This window comes from Falco biarmicus, chromosome 5, assembly GCF_023638135.1.
Source record: "Falco biarmicus isolate bFalBia1 chromosome 5, bFalBia1.pri, whole genome shotgun sequence".
Taxonomy (NCBI): domain Eukaryota; kingdom Metazoa; phylum Chordata; class Aves; order Falconiformes; family Falconidae; genus Falco; species Falco biarmicus.
In genome coordinates, this window is record NC_079292.1 from 12,318,775 (window position 1) to 12,332,831 (window position 14,057).

General features: G+C 43.3%; 1 protein-coding gene across 7 annotated transcripts in view; it reads right to left on the minus strand.

Moving 5' to 3' along the window:
* ST7 (suppression of tumorigenicity 7) overlaps nucleotides 1-14,057 on the minus strand; it is a 151,742-nt gene that overhangs the window by 50,950 nt on the left and 86,735 nt on the right. For all 7 annotated transcript variants that reach the window (XM_056340896.1, XM_056340894.1, XM_056340889.1 and 4 more), the window contains 5 exons: nucleotides 10,871-11,030; nucleotides 6,192-6,246; nucleotides 5,506-5,621; nucleotides 4,256-4,331; nucleotides 1,904-2,058 (listed from right to left, as the gene is read on the minus strand). In XM_056340896.1, coding sequence (XP_056196871.1) covers nucleotides 1,904-2,058; nucleotides 4,256-4,331; nucleotides 5,506-5,621; nucleotides 6,192-6,246; nucleotides 10,871-11,030 — 562 coding nt within the window. The remainder of the gene's footprint in view (nucleotides 1-1,903; nucleotides 2,059-4,255; nucleotides 4,332-5,505; nucleotides 5,622-6,191; nucleotides 6,247-10,870; nucleotides 11,031-14,057) is intronic.

Genomic DNA, 14,057 nt, shown 5'->3' on the forward strand with positions numbered 1-14,057 from the left:
CTGTGCTTTCTGTTAACTAGCACCTTTTGAAAGAGGTTAAATTGGTTACTCAATACCATTATTTACTCTTAAACTCCACAGTCTAACATAAAATACTGTATGGAGACGGAATACATGAATAAACAGAAATATAGAGCAATATACTGTTGGTCAAGCAGTTACATAGTGTTTTTCACCTGTAAAAGATGAAATGCCCACTCTTCATGCCGAAGTCAACTTTAAGGACCAGAAATGGAATGACAGACAGAACCATGGAACTGCAACACATCTGTCCATGGTCCTTCCCCTCTAAAGAAAGCTGAGCTCTCCACCTTTGTAAACCATGTGGAAGTCCAGCATATAATCAAGAAAACCTACTTGAAGACCCTGTTGTCCAAGGCAATGTCTGAGGCTGGACCTTCTCTAACTTCTGTGAGTGCACACTGACATTATCAAGGGGAGACTGGGTGGTATAGAGAAGTATGACAATCTAGCCCCTCCTGACGGCCCCCCTGAAGCCACAGGCAGAGCTGGCAGTCACTTTTTAGCCCCTTTTGCCCTGTGGCAATGCACTCAGTTTTGAGGTTCAACTCGTTACTTCCTCTGCTGTGATACTGAAGGTTCAGGGTGTGAAATTTCATGATGACAGTAGCAACCTAGTACAGACAGGTTACAAAAATATCATACTTAGATTTGCCTGCACAAACGTAACCAGGTTATCTTGGACATAAGCAACATGACAGTGTTTAATTATTTTTTTTGTGTAGTTTTCGTAGAATCACTGTCATTTTCTGCACTCAGAATTCAGTGCACAAATTAAGGTTTCACAGACCACCATAAGCTAGAGCCTGAAAATCGTTTCAAGGGCTCAGCTGCTCTATATTCTTATTTTTAACAAAAATAAGTAAATCATCCTAAATACCGTTTTATAACCAACAAATGTTTAAAATACAACCCCAAGCTTTATAAAATCTCACATTTTCAGGTATAGACATGTGCACACTTTTGAAACCGGAGAACACAAGACAATCTCACTATGTACAATTTTTACCAGTAACCTTCAAATTATGCGAGATAGCTAGAGGCTGTGAATGCAAGTCCTGAGAAACCTGAAGATGCCCAAAGTATGTTAGTGCTTGTGCTTATGTAATTAATCGGTATTACTTTTGCCTGAAGTAGCCATCATAGACTAGAAATAACCTAGACTGATTGCTTTTTTAATCTTTTTGTTTATTTACCGGCAGTGAACTCCCATGTATTTTCAGGTTTACGAAGCATCTAATAAATATCATCACAGCAGCTAATTTTGCTTATTCAAAATTTAAAATAAAATAATAAAAATCTAGACTTTCAATGAGAGCACTGTATTATTCCAGTTGTTACTTTTTATGTTTCTGTGACCTTCATTAATATATGCAATTAACTTTTCAAATGTCACATTGGTTAATGGTTGTCATTAAATTTTACACAGAACAATGTAGTGTATATATTTACCCTCACAGCTGAAGGAAAAAAGCTGGTAAAGCATCACTTCACTCCTGTTTTCATCGTTCCTTACTGCCTGTTAACAATATGAGCCCACGTTTTCAAAATGGCTAAAGGCACTAGACACTAAAACAGTGTCCAGCATTTTCTGAATATCAGAACTGTTTTGGCTCTGCTACCTTTTCTTTTAAGTACATGTTACAACATTTTCTGCTGCAACAAAGACAAGGTGCATCTGTAATCTGAGCGTTGCTCATCTCAGTAACAGAATCAAACAGAAACACTGAAACAGAATAGTCTGGCTCTAGGGCCATATTCCAGCCAGTGTTGAATACTGAGTACATAGTTCTGAGAGGGAAAAGAAAAAACCCAAACCCGAAGAACTCCCCAGAACTTCTCCCCATTTATAGAAATGGCTATTCCATCCAAAGAAACTTACTGTGTTGGGCTTCATACTGGGCACCATGGTGCTGTAACTGCTGGCTGCGCCTGTAACAGCCCTCTCCAGCTTTCAGAGCTTGCTTGAACAGCTTCTCTGCTTCTACAATTGTTGTCGCTTCCTCTTCGGCCAAGAGTATATAGGCAGTAGCACACCTGTAAAAATACCAGACGAAAAACCATGAGAAAGTTCTATGAAGTAAAAGCTATACAAAGACATGCAGACTGGCAAGGATGTATGAAATACAGTGGCAATGGAGTTTTGTCCGTATACCTTTCTGATTAACTATTCAGATGAATAAATATTCTGGCAACCAGACCATGACTCTTATTTGTAGGTACTGTATCATTCAGCCACTTGAGTGCACCTACTGACAACTGCCCCAGAGAGTAAAGGACTGGCTCGCTAAGCAATCATGGCTTGTATCACTAAAGCTCCTTCTGGAAACCAAGACCAGTTTTACGCACTATTGTTTTAACAGAAAATGCCTCTGTTACTGTAATGGTATGAAAAGAATCAACAGAACTATAACACTTGCCATATGCCAAGGACAGATTACAAATGCAATTGTAAAGATTACAAACCAAAAACCCTCCTCCAACAAGAAAGCAGAATTTTTATGAATATGCAGAAAGGTGAAATGCACGGCGGGAGTCACCTTTTAGCTTTTAGCTGTCTAATTTAGATGTCTTAACTACCTGCCTCCATCAAGGTGCATCTTCACAAAGCCATTCATTTCACATGTTTAAACACCTCTCACACAAAGCACACTTCTGATAAGATTATTCTTTATACTGAAATAAAACTGGGCTGCAGCTGCCTCTAATTGTGTTTCAGAGTCACCAGCTGAGGAACAGGAAACAACAGGTCCGGGTGAAAACAAGATTCCAGGCACCAGTACTTTCTGTGGGCAACCTAGCTGAAAAGCAGCTTGGCAGAAAAGGTCTTGGGGGTCCTGGTGGACACCAAGTTCAACATGAGCCAGCGATGTGTCCTTGCAGCAAGAGCAAATGGTATCCTGAGCAGCATTAGGAGGACTGTTGACAGCAGTTTGAGGAAGGTGATCTTTCTCCTCTACTCAGCACTGGTGAGGCCACACCTGGAATGCTCTGTCCAGTTCTGGGCTGCCCAGTACAAGGGGACATGGACATACCAGAGTGAGTCCAGTGGAGGGCCATGAAGATGATTAAGTAACTGGAGCATCTCACATATAAGAAAAGGCTAAGAGAGCTGGGAATGTTCAGCTTGGAGAAAAGAAGGCTCAGGGCGACCCCATCAATGTTGGTAAATACCTGAAGTGAGGGTGCAAAGAGGATGGAACCAGGTTCTTTTTAGTGGTGCCCAGTTACAGACCAGAGGCAATGGGCACAAACTGAGACACAAGAGGCTTGCTCTGAGCATCAGGAAACACTTTTTCACTGTGAGGGTGACTGAGCACTGGCACAAGTTGTCCAGGGAGGCTGGAGAGTCTCCCTCCTTGGAGATATCCAAAAGCCAACTGGAAATGGTTCTGTGCAACGTGCTGGAGGTGGCCCTGCTTGAGCAGGGGTGTTGAACCACATGCCCTCCAGAGGTCCCTGCCAACCTCAGCCATTCTCTGATACGTGAGTAGAACTGGATAGGCTTATAGCTCACTCCTGCAAAAGCCTTCTCTGCTACATGCTCTCTCAGTTAAACTGCTGTGCAGGAACAAACAATTCTTTTTGACCTTCTGATGAAACATGTAAAGGACATTCTGTAAGGCACCAGGTTATGGAATTCGAGAATGCTGTAATCTCTGACAGCAACCTAAGGGACTCTCTCCGCTTTGTGCACTTTGGCAACATATATACAGTTTGCCATGCCAGTAAAGCATCGCAGCACTGAGTTTATTTTGGGATCTCAGAATACTACGCTTCTTACTGAGAAAACAGATAATGGACTCAAAGACTAAAGTCCCACAAAATGACATCATATTCTCTCAGACTATGAAATGAATATTTCAGAAGGTGTTTATGAGTCCCTTCTTTCTTGCCTCTGTTCCGGATGACTGACAAACCCCAAAGGGAACTCTCTAGCCTATAAATGCATAGTTCGTATGCTCATTAGGAGACAACTTTATTAACACTTCGCTATGCTGATACAAAGCCCACTGACATCAATGAGAAGACTCCCATTGTCAATGCTGCCCTAAGGATTTTCTGAGTGGCTAGCACAACATGCAGCTGTGCTTTTTTCCTCCCGTTGCAGGCCTTGCTGTGACAGGCCTGTAATCATCATTAAAAATTACTGTAGCAACCCCCCCTGCCTTAAGCTATCATCAAATGGATTTTTAAATGACAGGAAATAAATGTGAATGTTGTTGTCACTCACTCATTCAATTCCAAAGCTTCATGTGCTGCAGAAATTCGGGCTTGGGGGTTTCTCTCTCTCCAGGCTTTTTGCATTACTGTTCAATAAACAAAGCAGAACAGAGGCATATCAGTCATTACAGCATTAACAAGCAGAATCTACTGCATTATAACAACAGAATTTATTTTGCTCAGCCTGACTCACTCCACAGCACTCAAAGAGGTCAGTGATCCCTCAAAATAATCATAATAGTCATAATCAACATGATATTTTTGTCCCAAATACTCAGCTTTACTCTTTCACTTAATTAAACTCTTTTTCATAGGAAAATCTGGCTGAGAGATCATGCCATCTGCACTGTCACGTACAGAGGCGAGAAGCAGCTTTTTCCTCTTGGAGTAGCAGATTCCACAGGACACAAAAGAATACAAGGACAGTTAGGATTCTTATTCTAGTTCCTTACTGTGCTGTTGCTTGAGGTGAATGTTAAATGGAAACAACATCCAGGTTAATCAGACTGCCTCATAATTAGCCCATCAAGTTCAGAAACTAGGATTCATGTTTATCGCGTGTTAAAAAAGCACAGTATGTTCTCTTTTGTAATTATGCCCTCAGAATGGAGTGCCCAACTGTCAGTATCTCTCCTTGCCTAAGAGACAAAGATTTGTCTCTTCAGAGGCGAATTCTGATGATCAAAATCATTGTCGTGCATTTCAACATGTCACAGAACCAAAGTCTGCGTGTGGACTTAACAATAAAGGCTTAACACAACTAAAGCCACTTCTATCAAATTCAGCTGTAAATGTGTTGTTTCCGTTTTCTACAGAGCTTCAAACTACATCTGGGAATGAAACACAGGACTCAAGTTTTACATAAGCTCTCTCTCTTCTGTCCGCATAGACTAAATGGGACCTGGATAATGTAACTTAACATGCCACACTGCAGCCAGAGGCAAATTAAGCTATATATGTTTGAAGCCGCTGCAAGAAACAGGGAAAACCCCAAATCTTTACACTTGCAAATGGTACCTTGAATGACTTCAGCAAGAAAGCAGAACAAAATAGTGACACAAATTAGATAGTTCATACCTACAAAGATATTTGTTCAGATCTAGAATTCTACAAATACAACAGCAACGATTTTCCAGGCATGATCAGACTTTTGCCTTTCCTTATTCCCTAGAGAAATGATGCCTGACTGCATTTTTCTTGCACCAGTTTAAAACAATCATTAACCTATTAGCAAAACCAGTTGTTCACAAGGTTTCTTACTAGCATCTGCAGGCCGTAAATGATCCGTGTCACATGTAAAGAATGTCTGATGGTCCTGTGCTGAAAGATTCATATCATAGTAAGTCAAAGGTTCTCTCCCTGTTACCCATGTATACCTGAAAACATGCCAAAAAAGAGACATTTTGGTTAATGAGGTCACATTTGGCAAAATGAATCTAGAAAAGAATCCTAGACATTAGAGATGGGCATAGCCTAGTAAGGTCACCCAGCCAATCTCCCAACCAACACATGTTGCATTTCGCTGTACTGTGATGGAGCGACAGTAGTTGAACCTACGCTAATGAGGATGTTGGAAAGTACACACTGGAAATTGGTAACACACATATTCACACACTAAGACTGCATGAAACCTAGATGTAATTCATTATGTTGTTTTCTATAACTGATTTGAACAGAATTACTGCCTTAACAGTACCAAGTACACCTGGTAGGTTTTTCCTTTTTTTTTATAGGGTCACTAAAAACTGCAGAAGTAACAAGTGCATGAGCATGAATTTAAATTCCTTTTCATTCAGAAACATTTTACAAATGACAGAAAAAACCTGGCATGAGCACATGTCCACAGTTGGTTTTGTTTGTCCATCTCTGAGTTAGATTAATGGATGTGCACAGCCAAGGTCCTTAACCCAGTACTATGCCCAAAACCGTAACACTGTAGCACTTACCGATTATATTCAGCTCCTCTGAACAAATTTAAAGGATTTCGCCAGACTTTGCATTCTGTTATAAACAGAAACACACAATAATGAATCTCTTTCACATTACAATGGTACTTGAGGATTATCAGAAACATCAGTTATCTTCTAATGAGCCTCACCAAATGACTTATTTATAGGGGAAAAAAATATCAAGAGCATAGAGATGTAGGTAATCAGACTGTTCTTCCCTTTTAAAATAATAATTTAATTATAGATTAGTGTCAACAAACATAATCATTCCAGACAAATAAACACTAACAAAGCTCCAAACACCAGATGAAAAGATAATACTGATTAGTGCCAGGACTCACATTTACCGTAATGCAGAATTGAAGAGGGATCACACTGGGTTATTGCAGTGAAAAACAGCAATTAACTTGGTCCCTATGGACTTGTTATTTCCACAGAAAAAAATCAGAAAAACTGTCCAGTTAATACTGTAAATCACCGAGAATCTCAGTTACACTTGCCAAATCAAATTCCTCTTTAGCTCATGAAGTAAAAAATACATGGCAACATCTACTGACCTTACTTAAGTTACAAAGCATACTAGAGTTGACAAAGGATGTTGAAGGTGATTGGCAGAGAAAAGTTCATTGCATTGCAAAGGTTTGGGAACACTAAAAGCATTTCATACATTTCTTTCAGGGGGAAAAAACCTGTCAATTCTTCACAATGCAGGCAGGAAGAAACTAGAAAATCCACAACAATATAATTCAGAATAGAACTTATCAAAACCCAACCAAACACGTAAAAATGAATTTCTATAGCTTTTGAAAAGCTGAGGTCTTGATTCTGGTTTTTCTTCCTTTAACACTAGACTTGTTCTCTTCATTTCAACAAAGACAATTCACTCCAGTGAAGCTGAGACCAGAACCAAACCCAATATCTGCACAAATATTCACCAAGAGGCAGTGTCGTTCCACCACAGATCTGCTACTGGATGACCCCTCACATGGTGCTCTGCAAAAACTCATCATAGAATCATGAATCGTTTCAGCTGAAAAAGACCTTCAAGATCATCAAGTTCAACTGTTAACCTAGCACTGCCAAGTCCACCACAAAACCATGTCCTTAAGTGCTGCATCTACCACGTCTTCTAAATACCTCCAGGGACAGAGACTCAACCACTTCCCTGGACAGCCTGCTCCAAGGTTTGACAGCCTGCCAGCATTTCACCAGCTGCTTTCCAGTACCAAAAGTCAACCAACACATTTTCCCCTACAAAATCTTGTGACATTGTTTCTACACAGATCATAGAGACGGTTTTCTGGTGGGATATTGAGGCAGCAGGGTATCAAGCCTTCTTATACGACATGCTAAGTGTATGCCTGTTCCCTTTATGCCTGTTCCATTAAAGAAAGGGACAGAAATACAGAACTGCAAGTCAAGACCTTCTCTTTTCTCCTGAATGCAGCTCCCGTTTCTAAGTGTAAGGCTAAAGTGGTATGGAGAGAAAGCATTTTACAGAAATTATCTGCAGTAACATAATGACACCCACAGCTACACAAACACTAGTGAAGTGGCAAAGGAGGTGGGCCCTCAGCTTGCTGCCTACATCACCTAAAACTATGTGTGAAACAGAGACAGGGGAATGGGAAGAGGTTTGGGAAGAGCGAATGCATTGATTATACATCTGCATCTTTCAACTAACCACTTCAGGAGGTAGCTAATATTAGAAAGTTCCACTGGTTTACTCAGCAGAAGTGCCTGATCAACATTCAGCTGTTCTGTTGTGCACCCAGACAGTACGGCTGTTTGACAAGCTTCAATCTGACAATTTTTACATAATATGACTTTCAAACTATCATAAATATTAAATCCACATCAGCCTTCTCAGTTCCAGAGGTACAATTCAATGGTTTGGCTTACTAGTTGCAACCAAGAGGATTAGGCAACTATTTTATCACAGTGACACCATTCTTTTTGTTCATCTTATTTAAGTGGTTATACTTTATCCAAAGTATGCACTACTTCAGCACTGTAGCAGGGAAAGGTGGAATTGGAGAACAAAAAGAGGAGGTGAAGAAGGGATTTTATTACCACCTCCTGTCCTGGGGGTAGAGTTTGACATCTGTCTAGCTGGTTAAACATAATGTGTTTGTTCTTTGTTGTTTTTGTCTTGGTATCTGCTGGTACTGTGGTCTCAGTACAACAACCACGCTTCTGACGACAAAGCTATATACTGCAATATTCTACCATAGTCAAATATCTACATAGGAAAACGGGGTGCGCCAAGTGAAAAAGCCATTTTCACCTTGTTGGACAGTGAAAGAAATACCCCAGCACTGACGCAGGGTAAACTGAAAAGGCTGCCTTACCTGTTATGCTACAAGTAATAAAACTGTATCCCTTATTTTATACAAGCAATTAGGGTCTACTGAAGATTAATCTTTCAGCTCCTTGTTCAATGGTCATGTTTTGAGCATGCTATCTTTCTGAAGGCACAAATAACAAGCTATCTGTACAGACACACTATCCAGAGACACTGTGAGAGACCCAACTCACAGACTCAAGTGCCAATGCACTGAAAGGAAACACACTCCTTAACTATTTCTTTACATCAGAAAAGTCAAGATGCTTGGGTGAACCTCATTAGTCAAAATACTGTGCCTTCTGCTTTAAAACAATGAGTTATTTCAGAGCTGCTGAAGTGTGACTGAGCACACTGATGAGTTTTCAGGTGTTTCCAAGCCATCCCATGCTTTCTGCCAGTTCATCCAAATCTAATATCCTGGACGACGCAATGCTGCTATTCACAGCCTCTCCTCGGATGGGAATGACAGCAGCTGAATTTGCTGTGCTTAAGTAGAAATACTCAGCAGAAAGCAAGGGATTTTGAGGCCACCTATTTCATTGAACTTGTGAGTTCAAAGCTAATTGTTGTTTGCTTGTTTTCATGAACACTGAAGAGCAGAAATAAAATTTGCCAGGTACAGAAATAGGCACCTCAGCTGCTAAAAAATAATAATAATAACTAAAATACATATTTTTTCATTCAGTTTTCTGCACTTGTTAATTCTGATATATTTTAAAAGCCTGCAGAGGAAATAAATTTAATGAAACTGTACTTGACTCTAGGTGCACATCCCTAATGAAACCCAAATTAATTTCTAGCATTAAGATTATGGCCTGTATGGCAAGCTAGGGCCGAAACAGGCGGCCTTCATTTCACAGACGAGGAACAAAAGCCAAGATGCTCCTGCCCTGACTTTCCTTTTGCAGTGGGCATCTCCAGCTCAAGCCAGAAGCAACACCACTTCAGCACCTTCATCACCCATGGGCTAGGTCTTCAAACCATCCCCCCCAGGTAGCTGAGTCACCCAAGCACAGAGACAAGCTCCCCTGGGACTCCTCTTCAGTCTGCAAAGATCAGTGCTTAGGGGGCTGATTCATTTTAGGCAGGCTGGCCTGTCTCTCAGAGGAACCATCCTCAGGCGACCAGGCACCGGAATCAAAGTGCCTCAGCAGAACCCCAAACCCTGTGACCTGACCAAAGTGACCTGCAGGGATAGTCCTCCTGTGGCAGAGTTGCAACAGGACTCAAGCTGCCTCAGTTCACACTGACATCTTCCCCACCATCACATGAGAGCTGATTTCTTGTGATTTAACATTTCTTCACCAGACCAAGTAAATATGTGTCCATTACAGTAATACATAAACGCACGAAAAAATGACAACTTGTACATTTATACTGGTCATGTAAGGCTCTCAAAACACCTCCTCAATCACATGCTAATTCATAATAATCACACACACTAGAAAAGAAGCCAGAAAGTCAACTTTAAAGGTTTGAATGGCTCAGAGTCAGACACCTTCAGCCTGACTTGCAGCACCCACTCCTTGCACTGAAGCTCCTAGCGGCTTTGAAGGCCTGGAAGCTCACAAACATTGCAAATGCCAGAAATCAGGGCCCCTAAACTGGAGGCCTTTTGTTAAAACCTGAAGGCGTTATGATGTGTGCAAAGTCACAAATCAAATCAGTAGCAGAGTCAGGTACAGAACAAGCCTTTTAGCTATCGAAAGCCACTGCGCTTCCACTTACTCGAGTGAAATCCAAACGTTGTTTACATACTACTTTCATGATCTAAATAATCAAGCGACACAAAAGCAGATGGGCATTCTTCACATCTTTTTCTGATGTTTTTGGTTACAACTTTGTTATTATTCAAAATAATTTAAATAAAAACACTGCCTGCCTTTAGAAACGATATTGCAGAAAGAGCATGTGCAATTTCGCCGGGCTTTCAGAACACGGAGGGAACAGATGCACTGGCAACACAGCCTGAGCAAGGAGCACGGCATGGATTTGGAAAGATATAATTAGCCAGAGCAATTAATGAAGCAGCTCTGCCTTTTATTTGACGAGAGAACAAGTTTAAAGGAAGCCTCATCTGGTCTTACGGCTTCAGAACAAGATGGTATTTTGTACCCCGCGCCCGCCCCGGGGCTGCTGCCAAGCCGGGCCCGGGGCAGCGGTGGGGCGGGAGGGCCGGCTGCCCGAACCGGCCGCTCTGTCCTCCCTCGGGCATATAACGGCCATTCCCCCCCCGCACTGAGTGAGCCAGGGCACGGGAACCTTCAGCTTTACACCGCCTGGGAAGCCGAGGGACAGGCGGCAGCTGCCGCCGCCCGCCGCCCCTCACCTGAGACGCTCTGGCGGCTGGAGTCCGCGTCCCCGTTGGCGGCGCTGGCGGTGCTGGGCGCGCTGTTGTCCACCCCGCCCAGCAGGGGGCGCAAGTGGCTCACCGAGACCTGCTCGATGAAGGACGTCCCGTACTTGCGGAAGTACCACCACTCGAAGATCTGCAACAGACAGCGAGAGCGCGCCGCGTCAGCGCCCGCCCCGCCCCGCCCCGCCCCGCCCCGCCCCGCGCGGCCCCGCCCCGCCCCGCCCCGCCCCGCGCGGCTCCTCAGCCCGCTCTCCCGCCCCTCAGCAGGGAGGCACCGGCCGGCGGGGACTCGGGCCTCCCCCCGGACCCTGAGGGAGGCACCGGCCGGCGGGGACTCGGGCCTTCCCCCGGACCCTGAGGGAGGCACCGGCCGGCGGGGACTCGGGCCTCCCCCCGGACCCTGAGGGAGGCACCGGCCGGCGGGGACTCGGGCCTTCCCCCGGACCCTGAGGGAGGCACCGGCCGGCGGGGACTCGGGCCTTCCCCCGGACCCTGAGGGAGGCACCGGCCGGCGTCTGCCCTGCCCGAGGAGCGGGCCGGCCTCCCTGGCAAGCAGCCAGCCTCCCCGGGGCATGCCGAGTTGGAATTTCATAACAGTTCGTGCCGAATCCGGCAATTCGCTTTCAAAACCTGGTTTACAGAGAGTGAAAAATCTCAGTCTCGTCAGCAAAGAATGTTGTTGGAGTTTTTTGTTTTGAACGGGGTTTTTTTTGTGGGGTATTTTTTTTTTTTTTACCCAAAGAACCTTAAATGAAATTATTTATTTCAAAGGCGTTTAAAATTGTTAGGAGCATTCCTTTACATTTACTTTTGGGAAAAGAAAACCAAAAACCAACAGCCCAGCAGCTCAGCTCCATCCCGTCTGACATCAACGGGATGCTGCAGTCAGGAGTACACTCTCCCCTCATCTTCCCCGAGCTCCCACTGCAGTCAAGGGAAAGTGAGGAAAAGCAGGTTTGCCTGTTTTCCCAGTAATGCTTCCAAAGGAATTAACTGAGTTTAATTAAAAAATAATAAAATAATGTTACTCCAGGAAGCTGAATCCTATTCCTTTTACGATTTTTTTTCCTAACTGCACTGTGTTTTGTTTGGTTGACTTGGGCTGATTCCAAATTTATTTTCAGGCTTTTGGTTCACCTAGCAAATCGGAAAAGATTTACAGAGCTCTACTCAGAAGATCATTCCACAGCCTAAAAAACCCCCTTAACTGAAATTGTATACATAAATATGTATCTGTGGTATTTTCACAGAGAAATTACACTTATTTCAGGAAACTATGTAAACCTGCAAAGGAAGACTATTTCATATAAACAGAGAAAAGATTTTAACTGTAAAAACTGTAAAGACACTTATAGTGAGTTTGTAAAATGAGTGTATTTTGCAGTTCCACCTTAATCGTCACCCAAACATCTATACACCAACAGAAACAAAAGCAAATCAAAGGGTTTTTGAAAAATGGTTATCTATTAATTCTTACTACAACTAGACACAACCAACAGCGAGTGCAATGATTGTGTTCACATCATTGCCACCATCAGTGTGCTGCCAAGCAGGTCCTGGTGGGCCAACCAGGAGCCAGCAGGCTCTGGAAGACCTCTTAGGAGTCCACCTGCTGCAGAGAGGTTCAGGCTGGGCTCCACGCTCTCCCACAATAGTTTTTCATTTTTAAGTTCTCTTGATCTCTTTAAATAATTGAACTGACTTCTGTGTCCATGGGATTGTCTGTAGGCAAGACATACTTTTTTTTTTTTTTCCCCCTCTCCCTTTAAAGCGTTCCATAGGGGAAAACCAGAAGATAAACCTTCTGGCATAGCAAGAAAATGTTCCTTTCCAAAGGATACTCCAAGGCATTCTGCACTGGGGCTTCCCCTAACTTCAGCTACGTTGTTCAGGCATCTAGAGCACTCGTATGGAGGAAGCCTGGCCCTAGCTGCACTGGAATGGGGTGGGCATGCAGCTGGTCACCACCTGAGACAAGTTCACACAAGAGGGTGCAGCAACCCTGGAAATCACTGGGTCCCCAAAACAGTCTAATGGGTCTTCTAGGGCACATCAGCAACAAGAATGGATCAGTCTAATGAGGAGAAGACAGAAGGGCTACGTGAACACATAAAGGTCACAAGCACTGGGAAGATAAACAGATGGTCACAGAGAAACCTGAACAGAAAGACACCCAGCCGTCTGTGACCTCTACATCCCAGGCAGATCACTGAAACCCCACACAGCCTGGACAGTTCCTCCTTACACAGGCACCACGGTGTGTCTGTCACTGTACTTGGTCCACCAGCACACACTTGCAGGAGTGCCCAGGTGGGACGGCTGGGAGCTAGGGACAGAATGTCGAGGCTCTGTCACTGAACACTTGCTCTGTGCTGCTGATACACATCCCCTGGTATACACCACTGCCTCCACATGCTGGATATAGGGGACAAGGAGCTGGCACAGGTAAGCAAGCTTTTTTAGCTGTTCTTATGCTCTTAGGCACACACCACCTACTAAAAAGTTTAGAATTTAAATATGATCTAAGAGACCATCTTAACCTAAGCAGGCAGCATGTGGCTGAACATTACAGAAAGGCTGTGCCATAAAGATAGTCACAGATCTGCTGTGAGCATGTTTCTGTTTTATCTTTGGAAACTTTGAGGCTTGAACAAATCAAGGCACCAAAGCCACAGTTCTACCTACCCAAGGCCTCAGAGAGAGTGGTCGTTAGGAATCGAAGATCACGGTCTTACATTGAGGCAAGGGACACTCAGTAAGACTATCACTGTAATGTAAGTGAGGGACTGAAGGCTGGATGGTCAAAATTCTTAGCAGTTATAGATGTATCTAACAAACTTTGTACTTTCTTTAGAAGAAGTATAAAAAATTATATTTCAAAATGTGCTAATAAATTCCTGCTCATTCTTTCAATGCTAATCACCTTCTAGACAAAAAGTCAGTAAAACCCAGAAGAGGAGAGCGAGCAGCACAAAAGCATGCTTGAGCCCACTTGCCCTTCACAAATGTACACCGGCTGGAAAACTGTCACACTGAATTTCAATGAAACTGAGAGTACAAGCAGAAAGAATGTATATAAATATGTGGTCACTACTACAGTTCAGCTGAGGGACAAGAGCTTGCTAGAACATAGATACAACTGTAAGTCTGCCTCCCTAGA